The sequence below is a fragment of the Podarcis raffonei genome, chromosome 4 (assembly GCF_027172205.1).
Source record: "Podarcis raffonei isolate rPodRaf1 chromosome 4, rPodRaf1.pri, whole genome shotgun sequence".
NCBI classification, from domain to species: domain Eukaryota; kingdom Metazoa; phylum Chordata; class Lepidosauria; order Squamata; family Lacertidae; genus Podarcis; species Podarcis raffonei.
The window spans coordinates 84501994-84528360 of record NC_070605.1 but is presented as its reverse complement, the minus strand read 5'-3'; the positions used below and the strand labels follow the sequence as shown (position 1 = coordinate 84528360).

Below are 26367 nucleotides of genomic sequence, written 5' to 3'. Positions count from 1 at the left end.
TGGTAAGCACACAGTAGGACTAAGCAAGAATTCACACACCTCAAAGCGAATTTTAAAAATTAGCAACATCTACCTGTGTCGTAGCTGTCGAAGTTGTACTGCTCCTGGATCCCCACATCTGTTGGAACTGCACTCGGATTTCAGCAAATGTCTCAATGATGACAGCAATAAATACATTCTACAAAAAGAATAATATATATATATTTAAAAACAGAAGTTTACAGTGAAACGCAGAGGTGGAAGCAGTGGGTGGGTGGGGGAGTCCCACTCAAACATGCTTTATATTCTGATCAGGTGTGTGTCTGATCAGGTCTACAGTACCTTAACAAGCCAAGCAAGGAAGAAAATTAAGGTGATGAAATAGAAGTAAGAGCGCCATCGGGGGAAGCTGTCGATTGCTCGGTACATCAGGAAGACCCAGCCCTCTTGAGAAGCAGCTTCGTAAACAGTAAAGATGCTTGTACCTGTAAATGGAAAATAAAATACATATGCAGTGCAAATTAAAAGGAGCATTTTCAAATACCAGCAGTCAATACTCCTTTCCTTCATTTTCCTTTCTTGCCATTAAACAAGCCTCTACACAAAAAAGAGAGCCAACAAGAGTTTTCTATTATTTTTATGATTAGCTTTCAGCCGTTGCAATATTACAAAGCAAAACATTTGATCCCTGAAGACATATGCATGTATGTGTGGGTGTGTTCAGAGCGCATAAATAGCCATGACCAGAATATGCCCTTCTTCCTAAGTCGGTGGTATCTTAGTGTGTGTGTGTGTTTGAGCATAATATGCAATTAATGTAAGAGCAATCATTACACTTTGTGGCACATATGCAGTTGTTTGCCACTACCCCAAAATGGCAGCACAAACTTTCTTTTACAACTGCTAGAATTTTCTAGTAACTGCAAAACTAAGGCACATATAATGAATTAGATAATGTACATGCATTATTTTATTTGCTTGTCTAATGGTCCAACTTTATCAGCTAAGTTGCCAGAAAAGTCCTTGTTAAGAACCAGTTACATCAATGATGCAACATCAGTTATGGATATGCTTGTGTTAATATCACTGCTGTGTCAAAACCGAATTCAGGGCATTTCACCAATGGAGAAATGTGGATTTTTTTTGCAGTTTACCAAGAGAACAGCTACTCTCCCACCCAGATGCAAGAGAGTTGCATGACGCAATATTGAGAAAGAAGAAACAGCGTGAAAGAGGCAAAGATAATCCTACAAAGTATATCCCATCTTCACAGAAACGTCACAAATCTATATGCCTTAGATTTGTTTAGCAAAATTATACTCCACTCATTCTTTAAGTCCATCATACTTTTTGGCTACATGGACACATTTGCAACTGGAGAAACTGTTTAGGACTCTGTAGAGACCAACCCAGGCCCTGCTTCCTGACCTGTGGCAGAACTGGTATAGGATCTGGGCTTCTTCTACTACAAGGAGTCAACCTGCAGGGTGCCCTTGCCTCCTACTGGTGGGAGAGGCAATCCCAAAGGGTCTCAAACACTCTCCTTACTCTATCAGATAATAGAGTTTAGTATTATGTCAGAACACTAACCTTCCTTTTCCTCAACTGCATTTAATCAAATAGATATTTCATCTAATTGCCTTAATTTAATTTAATTTAATGTTGCATCTTTTCCTATACATTTCAGAATCAAAAAGAAAACAAAATTTTAGGTCCTGATGCGTCTCCCCTGTGTACCATTGAGCCAAAAAAGGGTGATCTATTTAGTTTCTTTTTTAAATAAAGAGCAACATCTCTACTGGCTTGTATTGCAGTGGCTAAAACATGGTCTGTGGGCTCCCCTATCTGGCCCCAAGGCAATTACTGATGACTCCCCAAGGCCTCCAACAATTTGGCAGTGGCTGATTTATACACACACACACACACACACACACTGTTTTCTTATGTTTCTCTTCTTTCCTCTCTCTGTCAACACCATGGAAAGCTAAGCACCTCTTTGGCAGCACTGAATGAAGCGCCTCTTGTCTCTCTGCCGCCGCCACTGAGGACAGATCAAGAGTGCTCCAGAAACTGGAAGAAACACTCTGATCTGCTATGATGTATCCGAAGCCATTTCCAGCACTAGGAAAAGGTTGAGAGGAGTCCTTCCTCTTTTGGAAGTTCTCCCATTCTGTTGTCAATGGCTGCACTGGGGAAAGGAAAGGCGCTTTGGTGTGGGGGCAGTTGTATCATTCTTTCTCTCTGCTTTCAGCCCAGTGGAGGTCCACACCAGAAACAAAACGTCTGGCATGCTTTGGGGCCAACAGCATGTACCACCAAGCACTGACCACCACTGAACAGAGACCATCTGCATATCTCCGTGCATCTGTATGTATGTGTGATCTACATATGTGTGTGTGTGTGTATGTGTGTGTCCGGTATGCTTTTCTTACTGGATGTGTATGTACGCAAGAGTCTGAGTGAAAGCGGACCACTTTGATCACCCCAACTTTTTCTTTGGCTACACCCACCATTGCCTGCGGTCCTTGTTAACGTTGGCCAACAGGGAATTCAGCCACCAGCCCAACAAAGGTTATGCACTTTTCAAATTACATCCGGATTTTAAAACCTATAAATCATATTTCCCCCCCCTTTCTCTTCTCCCATGTTTCTTTTAAAATCACATCATTTTCACTTACATTCCCCCCCGCCCCCCATGCAATCTTAAAGTTAATCTTTCCTCTTGTGGCAACAGCCTCTTAATGTTTCTGTCGAGAGCAATTAAAATAAATGGTCCCAAATTGACATTTGTGATATGAAGTATTACTTCAGGATGGAGGATGTGATTTGGGACTGGTGGAGCGTTAAAAGCATGCCATAAAGTGGCTGAATAGATGTGCGTCAGAATGCCAAATCAAAAACCCTCTGCAAGTATTCCGACATTCTGGAAAATATTTTCTTTAATGATGACATTTGAAAAACAGTGCCTGCCATTTTAGAACAGGAGTTATTATGTTTTCAATATCTCCTATTCAGGCCTTGCTTCTTTTCATTCTCATGATGTCCTTGCATCTACTTAAGGAAGCTGTCTGACTAAAGGGGGGGAAAAATATGACAAACATCTATTGTGAAGGTGAAGCATCCCTGTAATGGTACCCATCTATTACAACCTGTCCATCAGTTCTACTCCTGTATCCTGGGGAAGGGATGAAAATCTCTCACCCCCAAACTCATCATATTGTTTGAGCATAATTAAATATGGGAGGTTTTATTTCTGGATATGTAGGCAGACTTTGAAGCTTCAAGGTTTTAATTACTCTTAATTATGGTGTCAAAGAAATCACTAGGGATTTTTACTGAGCCCTGCAATCCTCCTCCTTCTCCTCTCAGATGAAGTTCAACAGCTGTTATAGAGTTACAGAAAAACAAATGCAAAATTGGAAAGCTTGGACATTCAAATACACGAGAGAGAGTGAGCAAGGGAGAGAGAAATCGAGGCTTGGGCTTTACCACATTTTAATTAAAGCAACGTACGATGACAAACTGCATAGATTTTAAATACTGGAATGAAAGTTGTGCTCAGGTACATAACAGTAGCTCATCACTGCTACTGCTTCTATCGCAAGATCCCTTAGCACCTTCGGATATTACAAAAATATTACAGAGAAACTTGCGAAGGCCACCATTAAATCCCTCTCTCCCCAAATCAATCATAAACATCTAACTATTTCTAGAGCACTTTCAGCAGGTTTGTGAACTTCAGTGCTGACCTCTTCCTGGTTCCCTTAACAGCAGAAACTATATAATAGAGAGTTCTTAAAACTTCTTGTTTCAGGTTACCTCTGTGACATGGACAACTTTGCTTGTAAATATTTAAGTGCACTGGCTGGTGTCAAAGGAACAGTAACAACTCATAAAAAGGTTAGCAATGGTTGCCTGTAGAGCACTTCTATATTTTCTCCAGCTACTGTACATTCAAGAACACTTATATGCACACACATCTAAGAGTCTTGATTAGGCAAGAACTCCCAATGTACGCCCGAGTGTTTTAGATGCATGTCTGTCATTCATACTTTGGCCCAGTTTACACACAATGATAAACCATTGTTTAATATAAGCTATGGTTTAACGGGCGTGATCATTCTTCTCCTCCCCAGCTATTGACTGCGCAATAAGCCTCTGGGAGGTGTGAAACAGCTGTGTAAAACTGCATCTGCTGCAAACCTGACTGCGACATAAATTAGGGATCTGCTCTTAGTGCGCCAAGTTAAACCTTTAAAGAAGCAAAACAAAACATATTGACCAAGATATCAAAATAAGTACCTAGCAGCTAAAAGCCTGCTTGCTTTTGTTTTTCTAACTGCCCATATAAACGAACTGACCCACCCAAACTTCCCAACCTGATAACCCCATAACTGTCCTGGCAAAACCATTTTTTGTGTGTGATCTCGCCCTGACAAAAGCACTTTTTCTGAAGTGGCAAGCTCGCTTTGTTCCCCAAACATGTGTTTTTGGGTGGCATGCTCTCATGCAAGACCACGGCCCTGAAAAAAAGCTAATTTTGGGGACCATGACCTTGTGCAGGTCACGTGACTCGGCCAGGAGTGAAGCCTGGAATACACACATCCCAGTTTCGGGACTGCCCTGGACATGCTGGCAATCAATGCATACATGTTGGCAATGATTTCTAGATTTGATGTGGCAGCACTGATACGGCCCTCCCACCTGTAAAGGAAAATTGAAAATATGATAAAGCCATTCTAATTAGCAATAAAGGTGGCACGTTAAGAAAGACTCCATGCGGACTCCTCAATGTGTGTGGAGAAACACTGGGAGATGGCAGCAAGTAACACAGGGGGACATAGTCTTTTCAATGTACTTTCATTTCTCATATGGTTCATATTCTATGGGACTAACTATTCTAAAGCAACTGCAAATTTGTGCTCAGTCCAGAGGAAAACAAAGCTACAAAGCCATTTTAATGAAAAGGACATTCAATAACTGCCCAGGGTAAACTAGGGGGACCTGATTCCCTCAATAAAACCCACATTAGCCTCAAAGGATATGAAGAAGCAAATGATTTAACATGGTTTCCTCCCATAAGAAAAATGAATATAATAAAAGCAGAAAATTTCACTTGGTTTTTGCTAGCTGCGGGGGGAAAGAGGGTCACATTATTTTCTCTGCATCCTGACATAGATCAAGTGCACCACCGAAAAGTATAAAATGAAAACCAAATGTGCACACATGGTAGATTTCTTTAGAATACAAATATTCATACCCTTTGGATGTGTTCTTTCACACCCACTATTAAAGCAAGATTGCTATTTAACTCAGGAAGCGATATGAGTAGAAAAATAGTGGATAGATGGTTAGGAGGGAACAGGACACAGTGGAATTATTCACGGTTTGTAATGTGTTATACAAAATAATTGGTTTTGAAACATGTACATCTTCAGGAGTGTTTGGTTTAATAATTCCTCACTCACATCTTGTGCTTTTACAACTTTTTTCTACTCACTAGGGTTCATCAGCGTTGATGGGAAATAGTGAACAGACATTTACCACACACCAATCCGCACGACACATTTCCCACAACTAACATTTAAGCCGTGATTCTGTATTATGAAAAGGAGCTCTGAGTTTCATCCCCTCTCCTTCCCTGGCAAACAAAGATTAGAAATTTCCAGGACCAGTTTGTGCCTAAATGTAAGTTTGTTGTTTCATCTAAACAAGCAAACCTTGGTTTGTGATCACTTATAAACCAGGATCACAAACCAAGCTCCGTAAAGCGTGTTCTCCCTAAAATGAGAGCATGTGTTGCGGTGGGGTCTGCCAAGCCAACCCTCTGTTGCCAGGCAGGTAAAGGGAAGCTGGCCTGGGGCAACAATTGGATGGCTGGGTTGCTGGGGCTAATTGCATGTTGCAATGTGGTGGGTGGGACCAAAGGCTTTAAATATTGAGGCACTCAGCTTTTGCTTTCTCTTTTACTGAGTGCATCGGATCACCCGCCGGCCCTGAGTTCCAGTTGACCTTGTTATGCCTGTCATGGGGTCGTCTGCCGTTGGGGCAGGGGCCTAGTAGGAATTTTGTCCATTTGGCTGATTGGCTGGTGCCATTTGGTTTTTGCCTACTACTTAGCAATTCGTCACAACTTGTAAGGTTGCGGATAGGCATTGGTTATAAAATTGGTTGGAGGAGGGGTAAGGATAGGCTGGGCCTGCCCCTCCAATGGTGGTGTGGAAGGGAATTCCGTTAAAGGAATCCAGGGGCTTGCCATGATTTCGTCCAATCCCTGGAATGGGGCTAGGGCCGGCAAGCCCTGGGGAGCAGGTTGGGTGAGCGGTGAGGGCCTGTGACTCAGCTCCATTGCTCCCCAATATTGTTTTCCCTTCACTGGCTTCCAATGGAGTTCGGAAGTCAGTTCTGTCCCAGGCGGGGGGGACAGATAGTTTTAACCAATGCCTAAGCAACCACTCACAGATTATGTATTTTAATAAAGTTGTGGCCAAAATTATGCCAAAAACCTTAAACAAAAATTATGTGTGAATTGTGAATTATTTTGAGGGGTGGCTTGGGGACCTTGACATGCAATCATCGTTTGTAGGGAACTACAAAACATTTTTTGCCTATTCAGATAAATGGTGAACTGTGGCTTGCCACAAAGAGGCAACAAAAGTTTATAATCTCAGTACACAAGGGGAAGAGGGAGGGAGAGCAAGAGGAGAAAGAATGAGTACTGGGCTCACATGCTTTCTCAAAGACCAAATCATGGCTTGGTGTTATGTCAAAACGCAACATTATTAAAGGCAGTATTATTATTATTATTATTATTATTATTAGTAGTAGTAGTAGTAGTAGTATTAGCAATCAAAAACAAAAGAACAATACAAAACGAACACTTAAGACACATCCTATTTTATCTAGCTTGAATGACCACACCAATGAACAAAATAATTCTAAATAAATGGGAAGATTCCTGTCTGAGAATACTGAACCACCACAGCTTTCCCTCCCTCTCTTCCTGCCATCCCCACTATTTTCTTTCCAGTAAATTGTTATCGCTTTGTCTTGTGCTCTTTCCTTCCTAGCGCACAGGATAACCTTGGGGATAATAACTGCTTTGAGGTTATATCCTGGGGAAGGTGACGGAGTTATATTTAATTTCCTTCCAAAGCGAGAATGCTGAGGCTTCCTCTCTTGATAGACATTTTAGGCCTTCCCTGCGTTGCACATGACAAAATGGAGGTTGAAATTTCACAAATGTATTTTCCATCAAAGGGGGTAGAGGTGGGAACTATCCCTCAAGTAGGAAACTTAATTTCAGAAGAAGAAAAACAAACGAACCAATGACCAGGACTAGGAGTCTCAACTATACTGGCATCGTCTTAGATTTAAGTTCCTAAAGAGGAGCAGTGGGATCTCTTATTTATAGGATTCCTTTTTGGAGGTGAAAATAGAAGAGACTGGACTTATATAGCTGCCCATTTTGGCAATTATTTGGGAAAGGAGAAACCCAGGAATTAATGTGGCTTAATTAATTAGGAATGGTGAAAAGAGAAAGCCAGTCACCTAGGTCTACCCCTGCTCAAGTTGCTAGATATTTTGTTTTTTAATGTTTGATGTTTTGTTGTGTTTTTATATAATGTTGTAAGCCGCCCAGGGTGGCTGGGGAAACTCAGCCAGATGGGTGGGATATAATTTTTTTAAAATAAATAAATTAAAGGTTATTACAACTGAAACTGCTAGACCCAAATGCATTATTTGCTCTCCCTTAATAATCTAATTGAAAAGTAAAGGGGCCAAGCATTATCTACTAACTGGACTTGACATTGTAGACCCAGGGTGATATTCAACCAAGTTTCACTTACGGTACACCAACTGAACATGACTAAGTTAGGTCCTTTAATTCCAATAAAGGTAAAGGTAAAAGGACCCCTGACCATTAGGTCCAGTCGTGGCCGACTCTGGGGTTGCGGCGCTCATCTCGCTTTATTGGCCGAGGGAGCCAGCGTACAGCTTCCGGGTCATGTGGCCAGCATGACTAAGCCGCTTCTGGCGAACCAGAGCAGCGGACGGAAATGCCATTTACCTTCCCGCTGGAAGGTACCTATTTATCTACTTGCACTTTGACGTGCTTTCGAACTGCTAGGTTGGCAGGAGCAGGGACCTAGCAACGGGAGCTCACCCCGTCGCAGGGATTTGAACCGCCGACCTTCTGATCGGCAAGTCCTAGGCTCTGTGGTTTAACCCACAGCACCACCCGCGTCCCTTTAATCCCAAAAGGTCTACTCACCACTCCTACTTTTGGGAGTGCTAATCTGCCATACAGCTGTGAAACAGGACTTAAAAGTGGAGGAGAAATAGCTAATGAACCTATCCCCTCCTACCATTTCCCCCTCTGCAAGCCATCCCTGAAGCTGGATTTCGTCTGGCTAAGAGTGAGTCCAGACAGGAAGACAGAAGTAGATTTACGGGAGCGTGACTGGACTGCTGCACTGGGTGAGGGGCTTCAGGGACACCACAGGGGATGCTGCAACTATGAGGCAGAATGAAAGGCAAGGGGGAGGCCACCAAATTTTGGTGTTGCACAGGACACCAAAGTATTACCTCGCCCCCCACTCCATCACACTTCATTGGTTTGAGACCCCAAGGTCCCGCCACTGAAGAGAAAAATGGACAGGTAATGCAGTTACAGAAGCAAACGCATCAGAGGACCAGAAGCCTCCAGCACCCCATTTTTGCCTGTCAAATTATCCCTCACCTCCCTGCTTTATAACTCTGCAACCAGACCTGTGTTTTTCAAGGCACCTCTAGTTGGTACTTAAGTTCCAGCTGGTTCTTTCTGTATTTCTCTTACACTAATTTCATAGTGCTGGGTTGCAATAACGAGGCTAGATACAAATCCCACGCTATTTGAAAGCTGAGAAAATGTTTAATGCTTGGGTTCCGCTCCTCTTGAAACAGATAATAGCACCAGCTGAGGGAATATCTGCAAACTCCACTTACTGCCTGATTGTCTAGCAAATATCACCAAACGCTTACAAAAATGGAACTGTACGGCGGTGAATAAACCCAATTGTTATTGAAATACATGCAGCACATTCTGACGTGTAATGTGGTTGACAGCCTCAATCTTATTCATCATTAGATCAAGGAGTCACAGCCCAACAGTAGAGCACGTGACTTGCATGCAAGAGGCTATGGGTTCAATCTTTGACATTTCCCCTTAAAAAAAATCCTAGCTAGCAGGTATGGCAAATACACCCCCCCCTTAAGGCCTAGAGAGCCTCAGCCTATCAGAGCAGATAGTTCTGTTGAGCAAGGTGGTCGAACCTTCTCACTCATTAAAGGTGCCATCAGATCAGTATTACCTCGCCCCCACTCCACCACACCTCATTAGTAGCCTGTGTAAATGCAAAAGTTTTAGATCAATATGTTCTATACCTAAAGGTAAAGGTAAAGGGGCCCCTGACCATTAGGTCCAGTCGTGACCGACTCTGGGGTTGCGGCGCTCATCTCACTTTATTGGCCAAGGGAGCCCACGTACAGCTTCCGGGTCATGTGGCCAGCATAACTAAGCTGCTTCTGGCGAACCAGAGCAGCGCACGGAAATGCCATTTACCTTCCTGCCAAAGTGGTACCTATTTATCTACTTGCACTTTGACGTGCTTTCAAACTGCTAGGTTGGCAGGAGCTGGGACAGAGCAATGGGAGCTCACCCCGTCGCAGGGATTTGAACCGCCAACCTTCAGATCGGCAAGTCCTAGGCTCTGTGGTTTAACCCACAGCACCACCTGCGTCCCATACCTAGGCCCCTTCTAAAGAACCACTTGAAAGTTGCATCAACATGTGCCTGGGCCCAGGTGTTGCACATGCCAGCATGCCCTGCCTCCCTGGATAGCTCAGTTGCTGTCAGGGACCGTACTGAGGAGGGCTGCACTGAGGAAGAATTGGGGAGCCACCCCCTTCTCCTGATCCTGAATCTTCCCAGGAGCAGGAGGACAGTATAGATTTGGAACAATGGTTTGCAGAGGGACATAGTTCGGAAGGCAGTAGCTGGAAACAGTGGCGTAGCGTGGGTTGTCAGCACCTGGGGCAAGGCAAGTAATTTGCGCCCCCTAACCCGTGGATTTTAGTAGGGGCAGAGAGCTGCGAGTGCGAGCGCCCCCCACCCAGATGTTGCGCCCGGTGTGGCTGGCCCCCCCTGCACCCCTCACGCTACGCCACTGGCTGGAAAATACTGGATGGGGAACAGCTAGCAGAAGAAACTCTAGAAGAGAGTTAACAGATTCACAGTCTCTGGATAGTATCCACCCCACTTCCCCAAAGTCACAGAGAGTTCAGAAGTGTCAGAACAGAAAGCACAGAGGCTACAATCTCAGATTACAAGATGTAGGAGTGATGTAGATTAATAGGGACGGAAGGGGGAGTGACCTTAATTGGGAGCACCACCATTCTGGTTAGACACTTTCTTTTGTTCTTCGCTGTGTTTATTAAAGAAACTAACTGGCAAGAATTCCCTTTCGTTTGATCTGCTCATTTATGGCCACGGGGGAGGAAGCTGACTCCCCAAAGCCTGACAGTTGCTTAGAGCATGGTGCTGATAATGCCAAGGTTGCAAGTTTGATCCCTGTATGGAACAACTGCATTGCAGAAGTGTGGACTAGAGGATCCTCAGGGTCCCTTCGAACTCTACAATTTTATGGTTCTATGGGTACAGCAGTACATGTGAAGGCTTCCATGCAATCTGGGGTGACAAAGCTGCAGGCATGGACACCAGGGAGTGGGGCAAGCTGACATGTGCAACGTCGAGGGCAGGGCGACTCAGCCTGGTGCCACTCCCAAGTCACACGACAATACAATGTCTGGCCCATTCTAAAAAAGGACTATTGAATTTTGAAATACTGGAGTGAATTGATATATGGGCAGCAGCATTTACTCAAATCCAATACAAATTAACTGGTGTTGCTTTTTTCTACGGAATCTACAAAGCTTATGATGGATGCATTTATACTCAGAGCTATTTTTCTAGAAGAAAAAAAAAAGGTTCCAGAACTCAGCATGACCACCACACTTATTCTGTTATAAAGGCAATAGCGCCCACCTGAGAGGGGCCAGAACTGAGTTCCAGCTGAAGAAAAGCCCTGTTTATTTTTTGCTGTACACCATCCTGATATTTTGTATGAGGGGCAGGGCTCTCTCTCTCTCTAATATTAAGTATATTCTGCTGAGCTGAATGTTATATTTAATTACAACAGAAAATTAAAACATAATAAGATATATTCCACAAGGTTTAATCTTAGGCCAGCCCAGAACAGCTCAAACGCTGTTGTCAAAGGACATATGGCTCTCTGGAGAAATAAAATAAAATAAAATGCCGCTCTCCTCAACACATAGCTTTTAAAACTTCTTGAGTGCCACTAGGTGGCGATCACGTTCTTTATGCACAAAACAGAATCCATGCCAGTGTTTTAAGATAAATAGAATGGGGTTAATCATTATTCTTTTGGTGTTTGGGACTGATGCCGGATCTCTCCTTATGCACTACAAAATTATTTAGAAAAGTTTTCTTTTTTTAAAAAAAACCCCTCAATGTGTTTTGAAAGTAGTAGGTTTTGGTTTTTTTGGAAATACTGAATTGCCCACAGCATGCTGAACCATATTCTACCATGGGCGTGGTGGGTGGTGAAGCAGCATTGCGTGAAATCTCTTACAATCACTAAACATTTTCACATAACAAATAATAAACAGCATTGCCTTGAGAACAACCACCATGTTCTACTACTATATATGGTAAAAAGGTCTTTTAGAGATAGGCCGGCAATACACACAGCCACCATAGTTCTGATAAGACATTTATGTCGCTTGGGTGCTAGCAAGAGAAGATACGAAAATTGTTCAGGATGAGCGAAGTTTCTGCCAGGCCTAATACTGAGAGTAATCATCACTGCCTAAGGAAACAGGGCTGAGGGATGCTTGCAGCAGCCATTTCTGCTATTGGCAGGACTCTTGCTGCATCCCTAATACGTACTGTTGCTTTGTGGGGTTTGGGGCCAAAAAGCAGTATATAAATAAACTGTCTCATAGTATACAATGATTCCCTGCACTGTCTGGGATGAGGGAAGACAAGAAAATAGAGGTTTCTTCTCTATATCACTTTTCAGAAGAGCACATTTCGTTATCACCACTGGGGACATTTTGTTTTCTTAAGCTTTCCACAACTTTTCTATTCCCACAAATTTCTTCAGTTCTCCATAGCTTTTCTATTCTTATAAAGCCATATGTTATTTTACAAAATGAGACCCCGCAGCTCAAACAGCTCCCCCACCTTCTCATACACAACAGGATGTTTTTCTCCCAGATGCCCTATGGATGTCATGCCAGACCATAGTAGGGGATTAGCAGTGGTCCAAGATTTTGATGGGTGTGGACAGGGCCACAGCCCTCTTCACTCGAGGCCCATATATCTGGAGAGCTGCTTTATCTTATATAGATCTGCCCGAGTGTTAAGATGCGCAGAGAAGGCCCTGCTGGCAGTTCTTCCACCATGAGAACCTTGCAGGGTGGGAGTGCAAGAGAGGGCTTTCTTGTGGTGGCCCCCAAATAGTGGAATGCTCTCCGAGTCAAGGTACACTTGGCCCCCTGCTTTTCAACAGCAGGTTTCAACACATGCTTTTTGCCCAAGACTTTTGGTTCTTCTAAAACAAATTTATTTATTTGGTTTTTCAAATTAAAATTTTACAGAGATATATCAAACATAAATCATAAAAAGAAGATTCCAAGGAATCTCCCGGACTTCTAGTCTCCCCTCTGTGGGTCACAAAAGACTTTTGGGAGTAGAGGATGAGATCTGAAGTTCCCTTGCCCTACTGCTTTTGCTGGCAGTGGTTGTTATTTATAATTGGTTTTGATTGTTGGCTTTGGAATGCTAAACTCGACAGAGTTTTATTCGTTGTCCCAAGCTGTGTGTAATGTACCCTGGCTGGGACACCTTCGTGAAAGGCAGGCTATACAGACATATATGTATGTTATTTATTTCCTATAATAGTAGCTCCAAAGTGGACAATTTGTATTGGAGAATCAGCACAAACGGAAACAGTTAAATTCTCCCACGTACTGTGGCAGCAGTTTAAATTAGCCTCCCCACCAACTACTTTTGAAAAATGAATGGATAGATAGATAGACCAGGAGATGACTTCACCCTAGCTACACAAAACTTTCCTCATTTGAACATCCTAGTGCAGGGGTCACCAACATTTTTGGACAGGTGGGCACAGGGATGGTGCTGGGTACCACTCACAAAATGGCTGCTGCGTAAGAGGCATGCCGTAACACAAAATGGCTGCTATGTAGGAGTATGGCATAGCACAACATTAGAGAAACAACCACCCTTATGTCCTGTTAGCCCTTATTATGGATCTCTCTCTCTCTCTCTTGAATATAGGCGCACAGTTATGCTATTAACTGACTAATAACAATAGGAAACTTTCCTCAGTACCAGAAAAATATATACACAACTGTCATTTCACAGAAATCTCTTATAAGGCATCTCCATATTTTGCTCCACAGCTTTCTTTCTAGGAGGACTAGAGACTTGCTTTTTTAAATAAAAGAAAAGAAAGCTTGGAGACTGAGGCAGCTACCCAGGGACACCACTGGAAGCCTCCATCGGCAGGTTGGAGGACCTCTGTGCTATGGTCTCCTCTGAAACTTTTCAACATACCAACACCCCTTTTCTGAACTGTGGGGCAAGCACAACTGGGGCCACGCTTAGGCAATGTCTGTGACCGGAAACAGTTTTCGTTCCGTTACCAAGAATTACTTGCAAATGTTTTCCATGCTTCAATCTCTGTGTCCGCTTATATTTTGCAGCAGCCCCATCTCCAGGGCTTTTTTATTCGCAGCGATATTTTTGGCCATCTTGCTTCAGCGAGCATTCTCTTTAAAAGAAATTGTTATTTTGTCAGGCAGCTCACAAATAATCCCAAAGTAAAAAAGGACTGGAAAGTATCATGCCAGTTGATGGGGGAAGGTTCTTGTGTGGGTAAATAGTCAATACTCTCCCCCCCCCTTTCCCTGGTGCTAATATCCCCTCATGCATCCACTGGCAGTTTAGAAAAGAAAAGGATTCAGTGAACTGAAGAATTGTTCACACCTTTCATGCTGCACCATCTGGATCGTTCGCACAGAATAGCAAAGAATGCAAAATATGAGGGCATTTTCCCTCTAAATACTGTGCAGAGCGCATATGCTAGGTAGATGGAGAGAAAAGGCTTCAGTCCATAAATTGCTTATTTTGTACCACCTGCTACTTGGGAGGAAGGATTAAAAAACGGAGGGGGGGGCAGAGCAGGATAAGACGACTACGCCAAAGTGCTTGCAATAAAGGGTTCTGTCAAGTGGGAGAAGGAGGGAGGAGATGAAGGCAAGAAGATGAAACCCAGAAAAGAAAGCACACCTACTGCTGGTCTGCCACAGCAGAAGAACACGAGGAAGCTCATCAGCTTCTAGCCATTTTTTTTGGCTATAAACACAGCTAAAGGGCTGCTGAGGGGACGAGGAGGGACTTGCAACAGTCCATGCAGGGCAAAATCTTCCTAGGACAGACCAGCCTTTGGGGAGCTGGTGCACCCCAGATGTTTTGGACTCCCATCTGATTTTCTACTTTCCTTGGGGAGAGTAAAATATGCTTGTTATTTGCTGGCTGGTTGTTGTTGTTTCTTAAAGGCAAGCCGTGTCTATCACAGCACTCCATCTCCAAAAGAGATACTATGGAAGTTTGAGGTTTCGTCATTTTCCTCCACTTTGCACAAAGGACCCAGGATAATTTACAATGCTAATACATTCACCATTTCAACAGCAAAGTTAATTAAGAGCTTGAATATAAAAAGTGCACTTGTTTCACATTTCCATGTCACCGATATTATGGTTCCTCATGATTTCTGGCCCTCCCCCAACCAGGCTAATTATGCCAAGAACAATACAGTGCTGGCTCTTTTTCACACATCTAAGAAGAAGCAGAGGACTCTGCTAGAAACTTCCTTTTTTCCCTGACAAGTATCCTTGCTTAACAATTCTTCATAATTGCTATTGGCGATAGCTATGATCTCATGAACCTAATTACCCAGCAGAATAACAGTGCTTGCTGTTATTTTTAAAGGTTCCTGAATATATATATATATATATATATATATATATATATATATATATGTCTTTTCAATTACCATTTATTCAACAGGTTTGCTTTGATTAACCCCCTGGGCTCCTGATGACAGAACAGATCATATTTCAATACAGCACTGTCCTTAAGATCGGATAGAGAAGAGTACACCAGTTTTTAAAAAATCTCTAGCTTTGTAATCACCATCATATTATATAGATTTACTGGTGACCCTTACGCCGTGGAAGAAATTTGTCTGGTGTATGGGTACATATATGCCATGATTAATGTACTAATTATCTAATCGTATTTGAATATCTGTATTAGCTATTGCAGTTATATTACTCATTGTATTCAAAAGTAAAATCTTCTAGCACAATATATCCAATTTAGAATTGATGACAATGGAAGCGTTTCTTTTCTGGGGTTGTTATTATTATTATTATTATTAATCAGTTAAAGACCTTGTGAGAGACCGACTTATTTATTTAAATATAAGATGTGGGAACCAAGTGATTAATAGAATAAGCAAATGGGGGGTGGCCCAATCAAAAGTAATTTAAGTCACTTTTAGTAGAATCCTAGGTGTTTTTACTCAAAAGGGAAGTCCGCTGTGTTCAATGGGGTTCACTCCCAGAAAATTGTTTTTAGGATTGTAGTCAAAAGGAACTTCTACTCTGGAAATCATATTGAAAAATGAGTGGTGCCATTCCTATTGCTCAGTCCAGGGGGTGGGTGCCAAGGTTGAGAATGTTTACCAGGATCCCAAGGAAGGCTGACCACTTCAACAGTGAAATCACTTCCACATTCCAAGGAGTACCAAAAAATGTCAAGAACAATGAGTGATTTCTCTTTCCATGTTGTGCAACAGATTAAGGAGCTCCAAGAGCCCCTCTAATCTGAAACTGGCACTGCTCTTGCACAAATCCCATTCATTACAATGAGATTGTTCAAGATCCAGTTCTTGGTGGAATTGCTCAAGTAAAAATGTCCTGCATAGTCTCTCTGGAAAAAAACTCAGGTGCAAGCTAAATTATACATATACCCACTTATTTTTAATTGAGCACACTGACATGGAGCCCGCCTGCAATGTAGGTTTAACCACATTGTCCTCACTATGTAATAGCTAAATAAATCATAGGTGCACTTTAACAGGTTACTGAAATGCTGGGCAGGGTTTATGCACACTGTACAAGTCAATTCATTCTACAAAAGCACGACTCTATAGAATGTCCTAGGTATAACTATTCCTTTAGAGTAATGGATATATTCATGCAAGTCACATCATTTTAGCATCGCCTGGGGGAAAAAATACATTATTCAGGCTTATGATATGGTGAAATAGACATGCACTCATATGGGCACATTTCATGAGTGATCTTCAGGAACTGAGCCTGAACATGCAAGGAAAAGGTATATACAACATAAGGAAACAATATATACCACAACATGGCAGCCCTGCATACTGGGTACATTCGCTTCACCCACAATCATTCTGTGTTGAGAGGAAATTTCTGAAGGAAGCTTCTACATGCCTAGAGGCCTCATTCAGACCTTTGCAAAGGAATGTGACTCTTGGGGCAGGGAAAGAAGGTTTATTACTCCTGAATTAGGTCATATATTTTCTCCCAATATGGGACCATCGGACCCTCAGGTGAGCTCATGACAACACAAACAACAAACTAGCACACTATATCTTTTTAAAAACACACACACACACACACACACACACACAGCCTTAAAACAGCAATAGATAGCTCTCCATCTCAGTCTCCTAACACTTACTGAAATAAAAATGTGCTTGCCAGTTTCTAGAACTGGCTTAGAAAGCCTCTCTGGGGAAGAAAATCCAAATATGGAGTGTTCCCCATCCCTTGTCGCCACCGATTTGACCTCAGATGCTGAAAGGGTTCTGAGCAGAGCTTCCTCTGAGAATCTTTGTGTGCAGCAGTCTGATAACAGGGGAGACATTTACAGAGGTAACTACAGTCAAGGCCATTTAGGACTTTAAAGGTTACGGAAAAGCAACATGCGATTACTAGCAATCATATGCATGGGGATGGTACTCAGGAGGGATGGAAGGAAGTGCCCTTTCTGTGGTGAGATGGGCAGAGGGAGGCCTGAGTTGCCTAGGCAACTAGCTCTCCAAAAACAAGGTCACAGGCGATAAACTATATCTGAAGATTCATCAGAATCCCATTTGTTTACGCTAACCAAGTCTCAGGAGCGTGTATTTCTCATTCGATTAGTTGATGACTAGTTTTAACAGAAGGGTCTGTGATAAATACATTTGGATTATATCTTTTAGAAGGTAGAGTCAAGAATGGCCTTTCGACAGGGACGAGAAGACATCTTTTCACTTTGTACCAACGAAAAACCCTGCTTAACATTTTGAAAGTGTTGACGCATTTTATATTAACAACACACATCCGCGCCCATTGCAATGCAGAAGATTCCACATGTTGCTGAAGTGTATGGAAATGTCTATGTAGATATGCAACCATCCTCATGAATTGGCTGAATGTATCTTCTAATGAGGATGGAGACGCACTGCTAGATGTTGTGTGTAAGCAGAGCTAGAATGAAACCATTAGCTAGTCCTAATAAATGAATGACAGTTTAGAAACAAAACAACAACAATAACAAAAGCCAGTAGGAATTCATTTCTTTCAAAAGAAAAGAAGAAGAAACCAACAGTGTGTTGTTTTAAGCAAGCAAATGTGAGAGGTGTTTAATCTGGAGACATTTCTGCTCTTAAATTAGAGCAATACTAAAATATTGGAAAAATATGTTGAGCTTAAAATCAATGGGTGTAGTGATGGATGTCACTGTCAAACAGAAAACCTGAATACATATACAGAGCTTTGGGAAAACTCACGTAATTCACTGTTTTTTTTATATATCTGTCAGTCAAAGAGATTCAGTGACTACAGCCTAACTTTTTTACATGTCTGACAGAGCTAAGGTGATGTCACCTATTGTAAATAAAAAAGAGCATTTATGCTAGATATGCAGAGTTTGCAAAAAAGAAAAGAAAAAGAAGTTAGCCAACATATACCATTTCTGTCAAACTCGCTGACTGCAAAATAGACACACATACATAAATAAAATAGTAACAGCCTTCACTACAAATGGAATGGCAGGACAAATAATTGAAACTTATGCAGATAAACTTTTTGAAGTAGTTCATAGTCTCATATAAAGTACGAGCATTTTGCTTAAGGGACATCAGTTAAAAAAAATACACACTGAGGTCCTGTAGAAAGAAACAAATATATTCAAGCATCTTCTCCAATAATCTGTCAAGTTGCTGACAAACAACCAAAACACACTACATTAATGTGAAAGTTTTAAAGTGTGACCCATTAGGTCCATTACTATTTTTAAATAGCAGTCATTTGGTGCAAACTATGCATTTTTCCCATTAATTGTCACTTTCCCAAGAGAATTCTTACTTCTCCAATTTTAGAGAGAGGAAACTTTGCCAAAAAACCCCCAACCATTAATAATACCAATACTAATAATGATAATAATAATTTATTATTTAAACCCATCTGACTGGGTTGCCCTTCAAACACAGTAAAACATCAAACATTTAAAAACTTCTCTATACAGGTCTTTTCAAGGCTTATATATTTTAAATGTGGGGATCTTGGGTCTCTAGCGTTTGGCTAAAATGAGCAGATTTGTTTCTTGTGAAAATAACTTTCTAGAGCTTTAGCTGCTAAATCATAGAACATCAGTTTCTTCCCACTCTTGTAAGAATGTTTCTCATGCTCAGTTATATATAGGTTATCAAAACAATTTTGTAAAGACCAGAACTGATAGATTTACCAGTTGGCTGTTTCTTAAAAGAGAAAAGCCAATGCCTTTGGCAAGTGGTTTCTTTAAATCTGCCAGATAAAATGGGAAGAGCATTCCAAGTCCCAACATTCCTGATTTAAACCTCACATTTAAGCTTGTCTCCTTTCAGTAGGAACACTTTTGATCTTTCAGAAATGCAAAATATTTCAGCACACCCAGGAGAGGAATTTTCCCATATCTACTCTAGTCAAATCTGAACTCTGACTGTTCTTGGATGCAATTTCAGCATTTGAAAAGTTAGCATCAACTTCTGACCTTTTATGTTTCTTCATCTATGCCTTTAAAGAAAAATTTCTTGGGTAAGGAATCAAACAGTTCAATATGTCACCACGGCTTAATAAAAAGCTGTTGCATATAAATATATCTGAATTACGTTTTTAGTCAGTATGGAAAACAAGTTTCCTCAAACTACCATTCAGAATGTCTCAAAATAAATCCGCCCACTTAAGGAAAGACTCTAATATTGATTACTTGGCTTTTTATCTACAGGAAGATATCTGCTTGTTGATAAAAAGGAGTGTGGAAATGTGTCTCAAAATCAATGGAGCCTCCCCTAAAAGTTCACAGCCCTGGTTTTTGAGAAACAGCTGATGACTCTTAAGAGCAAAAATAGTTATAATAAAAATCAAAGTGAACTCCTGAAAGATCATCAATAAGCAACCTGCATGTATAGGAGACATCAAACTGTGTTCATGCTTTATTTCGGTCTCTCTTTCTTTCTCTCTTTAAATTACAGCTAATAGCTTTATGCACTTGCCCAGCTGGAGCCTTAATAGACTGAAAAACTTCAATTAATCAAGGTAAACCCACAATTTCCACAAAGAGTCTCATTCGCTAGTACTGAAAATAGGAATTTGGAAGAAAAACATAGGGCAGAGACATCAGAGGGGCTTGCTGTAACAAAGGTTGAGAGTCTGAGGGCATCCCTGCCAGAGTTCTGTGGCTTCTAGGGCTTAGTTGGAACCATAGCTAACCCATTTCGAACAGCAGGAATCAACTGTAGAACATATGAAATGGAACACTGGTCTGCATTGTAGCACATGTTCTAAAGGGTAGAAGCCCCTTCCAAGGATGGGGAACCTCTGGACCTCCAGATGTTGTTGGACAACAACATCCATCATCCCTAACCCTGGGAGCTGGAATCTAACAATATATGAAGTCCCCCAATCCTGTTTTCCATGCTGCTATCTTAAAAAGCAGAGACATCACCTTGCCAACAAAGGTCCGTATAGTTAAAGCTATGGTTTTCCCAGTAGTGATGTATGGAAGTGAGAGCTGGACCATAAAGAAGGCTGGTCACAGAAGAATTGATGCTTTTGAATTATGGTGCTGGAGGAGACTCTTGAGAGTCCCATGGACTGCAAGAAGATCAAAACTCTACATTCTTAAGGAAATCAGCCCTAGGTGATTTTTAAAGGCAATATTAAGCTTAGAAATGCGTTAATAATATAAATTTAAACGAAAGATTGGCAGAGAAACTGAGGGAAGTCATAAAATAGACGAATGTGTGACAAAATGTGAATTGATTGTATAAAATTGTTTTGAAAATGAATAAAAATATTATTAAAAATAAAATAAAATAAGGAAATCACCCCTGAGTGCTCACTGGAAGGACAGATCATGAAGCTGAGACTCCAATATTTTGGCCACCTCATGAGAAGAGAAGACTCCCTGGAAAAGACCCTGATGTTGGGAAAGATGGAGGGCACAAGGAGAAGGGGACGACAGAGGACGAGATGGTTGGACAGTGTTCTCGAAGCTACCAGCATGAGTTTGACCAAACTGCGGGAGGCAGTGGAAGACAGGAGTGCCTGGCGTGCTCTGGTCCATGGGGTCACGAAGAGTCGGACACGACTAAATGACTAAACAGCAACAATGTCTACCTAACAGGGAATTTGGAGACAAGATTTCTATTCTGGGGGGTGATCCTTGAAGAAAGGGAAATGTAACACACACTCCAGCTAGATCACTTTCCAAGCACATCCGTTAACTTCATCAAGGCTGGCACTGCAAAGAAAGTCCAGCGGGCTGGTTCATACCAGCCCCGATGTATAGGTTCTACATAGCACAAGGGGAGCATATCCTCCCACACACCAGAAGTGAAAATACAGACACATTTGTAAAATATTTTTTCAAAGAAACTTACACGTGAGGATAGCTGACCAAGAGGCTCTGCCCCAGTTGGTCATTATTTATATTCTTACATTTACTGCATGGTTGAGAAAAACTGTGTATGCCCTTCCCATCTGATCACTGCCCTCTTTCCTATCCTGAGTGCTGGCAAATTATTATTATTATTATTATTATTATTATTATTTACAAAGTAAAAGCAGGGGCAACAATGCATGTGGAGAAACTTGAGAAATACTTTTTGTTCTCCACTGGTATAGGATAGTTACTAACAAAAGACATCCAAGAGTCAGTGAATTTAGATATAACAGATGTGCCACAACTCAGCTTGTGGCTTTAATAAATAAATAAATAAGCTGACAAACTATAAGTGTTTCCTTTTCATTATCTGTCTATGATAACTATACATGTAACATTGCACGCACTTTCCTACTAATTCTTCTCTGAGAAAGGCATTATAAAAGTTTGCCACCTTTCTTGTGGAAATGTTTTTTTGCTTGAATTGACTTTCATCCTGCTGTTTTCTTGTTTTATTTAATGTTTATTTATGATTACTATATCACGTCCGGGCTCATGGCTTTTCCCCCAGCCAGAACTCACCTCTCAGGTGGGCGCCATTGCCACTCTAAGAGAACGAGGGAGGCCCTTATGCAATGTTTCTTGAATTGACAGTATTCTTAGGTTCATTAATTTATCATTCAGAGTTCTAAATTCCACTAGCATATTCGGACCTCTGTGAGATTTTTAGTACTAATGATCGTAAAATCTGTTTTGTCCAACCCTGATCTGGAAAACAGGAAGAGGGGATGTATGGAAAATTAAAATGGCAGCCTTAACCACACGACCTGCGCGTTTACAGTCATTCACATCCCTGGAAGCACCCCTTTGTTCCAGAACCTATAATCCAGTCAAGGCACAGCAAATGCAGTGCTCAAAAACACATAACTCTTAATTAATTTCCTGATTATGGGGCAATTTTGTTTGTTTTGTTTTTTGTCCAGAGCAGCACTTTCCAGGCATTCTCTCTCTTCATCTTCATTAAGGCTGATGGCTCTAATGAGCTTCCATTTCTTCTCGTTTGTGTGCCTGCTTGTATGTTTTCCCCCTGATTGTGGTAATTTACCCTCTTTAAAAAGTTGTCTGCTCTCCTGATAAGCTTTCTGCAATACCGGGAAGCAGATATGGTCACTGCCAAGCATATACTTGTCTCACCTTTCCAAAGAAATTAGACAAAAACTAGTTGCTGCTCTAACTATGGACTTCCCAGGGGTACATCATAAAAGAGACCTAGATGGGCTGTGCCCAACACAGGAAAAGCAACAGAGATTACAGTGTCAAAGGGTTAAATGTAATTGAGAAAAGAGTGTGTTTCAGAAAGATGTCCTAAACCTGAGACAAACAGGGTTGCGCGGGGGGAGGTTGTTTCTCATTTTTCCAATCTTACGTTCAGTTCTCCACATCAGTTTGTGTTGTTTTTTAAAAGCTCTTACAAAAATCGACCAGCATTTTAGCACGAAGTTCTGTTAATGTACACATGTGTGTATGAAATTTCCCTTAATATAAACATTTTTGCAAAGCAACTTCCCCCAACAGAATGCATTTTTGTATGTCATTTTCACAAATATATGCGGCAACACTTTGCATAAATGAATATACCGATCAAGATGGACCTATGAACTGACTTGGTACAAGACAGCTTCTTATGTTTCTACGAAATGTTGCAAAGGGCAGTGGAAATCCAGACTGCAAATTATCATTAGACTGGCTGAACAGCTTATATTTCTTCCTGGGAGAAACTAATTATCTCTCACATTTAAGTACTGTTAACAACTAAGCCATCATATCACTGGCTAAAATACATTCTTTTGCAGGATAGTGATGACTGAATGTATTCCCTGTTCCTCTTTTCATCTGGGAAATTAGGGATGAGGCTGTCAGTCCTGGAAGATCTGCATTCTACCTTGCTGGCCTTTTCCACCTGCCCTACGAGGGAGGGGCCCTGACTGACTCCAGCTACAAAAGCTGAGGCTGCTGAACTGACTCTCGGACTGCGGTATTGCTGGGCAAGGGGAAAGTTCCTGCTGTTATTGATATTACTTTTTTGCATCTTCATTTTTAGATCTTATAGTGATCAGTGTGGAAATTGTTCAATTATGGTTGCGTGCTTTTTGATTTGTTGTATTTATTGCTTTTGTATACTTTTGTCATGTGTGTAATTAGGTAAACCTTTTTGTTATAAGCCTTTTTGAGTATGATTAACTATGGAAAAGTGGCATACAAATTACATGATGATGATGATGTGATTTTAAAAAATCACCTAGACTAACTGTGGTAAGTCCATCTCTGAGCAGATTAGGATGCACAGAGTCTTCGTTTGCACCTAGGCACCACCCATCTGGTTTCTGTGATGAGTATTCTTGATTTGTGCAATACCTAATTCCAGTTGTGACACTGCTGGCTTAATAAATAGGTAAAGGCAAAGGTAAAGGGACCCCTGACCATTAGGTCCAGTCGTGGCTGACTCTGGGGTTGCGGCGCTCATCTCACTTTACTGGCCGAGGGAGCCAGTGTACAGCTTCCGGGTCATGTGGCCAGCATGACTAAGCCACTTCTGGTGAACCAGAGCAGCGCACGGAAACGCCGTTTACCTTCCTGCCAGAGCGGTACCTATTTATCTACTTGCACTTTGACGTGCTTTCGAACTGCTAGGTTGGCAGGAGAAGGGACCGAGCAACAGGAGCTCACCCCGTGGCAGGGATTCGAACCGCCGACCTTTTGATTGGCAAGTCCTAGGCTCTGTGGTTTAACCCACAGCGCCACCCACGTCCCTGGCTTAATAAATAGATAGCTACAAATACCTTACCAAGGTGTTTTGACAAGGAGTCATTTATTTTATGAGCAGTGACAAAGGAAGGTAACTTTTTAATTAAAAAAAAATAACAAACCACAAAAAATCAGGATATACAATCAGCATTTTTGTTTGTGCTCATCTGCAGAAGGGGCTGAGTTACACAGCTCAGACAATACAGCAAACAGAAATGGCTTGTCTCAGCATTCTTTGGATTAAATGTACTCAACCAAGCCTACAGACAAGTCTATTAGACGCAGCAGAGCTATTATAGTGCGTGTAAAACATTTATTTCATTGGTGTATGTTGGAATAGATGTTTCTAAATAAGGCTTTGTACAACGTATGGTTGTGCATTACTCTGGATTAAGAATAGGTCTTTGGAACCATTAATCCAGAGTAATGCATTTTTCAAAATTTCATCTGTGTTGCGAAATTCATTCTCTGCACACGCCTATTATTTCCCAATCATTTACACTGAAATAAACATTCATGCAGAATTCTGCTGCTTGGCTGCAACCAGGAGATCCGCTCTCTATCTTTAAATCGATGGATGGATGGATGGAAGCGGGAAAACAAAGTAGTCAGTTTCTCACCTGCACTCCCTCCCTTTTGAAATCCAGGTGTAGGAAGAGGAAAACAGTTAGGTGGGTAGAAGGGCAAAAGAGGAACAGACAAAAGATGGTGGGGCTGCTTCATCTCCTCGTTCATTGGTCAATTTAAAACTAAGCAAACTAACCTCTAGTATGCAACCTGGCAACCTTAATTTTATGATCAAAGTCCTTTCATGACCAGACTTCCCCATATTAAAGGTCTGATTACAAACAAGGAGACAGGAAATGAGACAAACTTGGAAAGCAGCATATTCCAGCTGAGATTCTATTATTTATCCGGTGAGAGTCAATACCAAATGGTCTGGAATGCCAATGGAATTTCTGTTCCACTGAATCCTGTTTAACAGCTGTAGAGTTTTCTTTTGACTGTCACTACAAGGCAGCTGTACTAATCTATTCACATTAGTTTCACCTGACTGCCTTGTTTAATGTAGGCATCAGCTAATTTGGGATCAACATGGCAATCAATTAAAATTCTGGGGTATGCTCTGAAATTTCTCAACTTTCCCAACTCCCCAAATTTTCATATTTGCTAAAACGTTTCACTTTATTTGGGATAGTACCCCTTCATACAGTAAAATAAGCCTGTTTACAAAAAATACCTTTTAATAATAACTTTTAAAACTTAAGTTTGCTCACTAAGTACTCAACTTAAAATAAAATAAAAGAATGGATAGCTGTTACAGCTGCTGTGCCAAAACTAAGGTGCTCTATAGAGTCAGAACATCTCTACTGAATTAAATTATGTACTTAGAAGCTTTAATGCTTGGTTATAATCATTTAAAATGGAAGGATGGGGAACGTGGATGCTGTTCTGGGTTAACTTTGTCTGTTATAAAAATGGGCCAATGAACGGGAGGGTTTTTGAGGGTGTGTGTGGGGGAACAGAGAGCTGCTTCTTGAAGACATCTGTGTATGATTCTCCAGGGACCCAGGAAAATGCAGAGAAGACAGAGTACAGTTTTGCTAAAATAACTTTAGTATCAGGGAGTTCCTACAAGGGAGGCTGAAGAAAATCTTTTGTGGCTGCTTAATCAGCCATGTGTATGGAAAAAGAGTGTTAAGTAAAACCTGTGCTGGAGTTGGTCCAGGTACTGGTACATTAGAAGTGCTAGGGAAGAAATGGAATGGACTTCTAAACATTACCCTAGTCTTCTAATACAGATCCAAGCTGCAGAGAATCAGAAACAAGCCCAATGTACCACATTATTTCGGCACTGCATTGTCTTCTTTCCCTCAAACAGTACATAGGAACATCTCATTTTACACTCAAACAATTCTGTGAAATTGTTGTGTTTTCTCTAAAGCCACTAAGCAGGTTCCATGGCTGCACAGAACTTTGCCCACACCTACAAGTTCTACCAACATTTCAGTGGCTATGTATCAAATACTTATTTTTAATATAACTGTTTCTAGAAACCTCATGTTATGTTTCTAAAGTACACAGTACAGGTACCTGCTAAGAAAAATGAAGTAGCCTTCATGTATGCATAGATTTCCCTGTTTCCTACACAAGAGTTGTAAGAATTGACAAAAAATACTGATTCTTAAACATCTTTGCAACATCCCTCCCAAAGCAACACCAACTGAAATCAATGCTCAACCTTAAATAATGACAGTTTGTCGCTGCGATGGCTTAGTACTTTTGATTTTGTTCTCATCACCTCTAATTTAATATGTGGTTAAGCTGTTGTTGTTGTTTGTCAATCTAACCCGGGATAGCATTTGTATTAGTCCTTCCCACCTCAGATAATATTATTTAAATCAACCATGTCAATGAAAATTTGATTA

At 41.3% G+C, this 26367-nt stretch overlaps 1 protein-coding gene across 8 annotated transcripts in view; it reads right to left on the bottom strand.

The window, feature by feature from the left end:
- The window catches only part of NALCN (sodium leak channel, non-selective), a 195769-nt gene that overhangs the window by 115122 nt on the left and 54280 nt on the right, over positions 1 to 26367 (bottom strand). For all 8 annotated transcript variants that reach the window (XM_053384465.1, XM_053384464.1, XM_053384467.1 and 5 more), the window contains 2 exons: positions 322 to 464; positions 74 to 178 (listed from right to left, as the gene is read on the bottom strand). In XM_053384465.1, coding sequence (XP_053240440.1) covers positions 74 to 178; positions 322 to 464 — 248 coding nt within the window. The remainder of the gene's footprint in view (positions 1 to 73; positions 179 to 321; positions 465 to 26367) is intronic.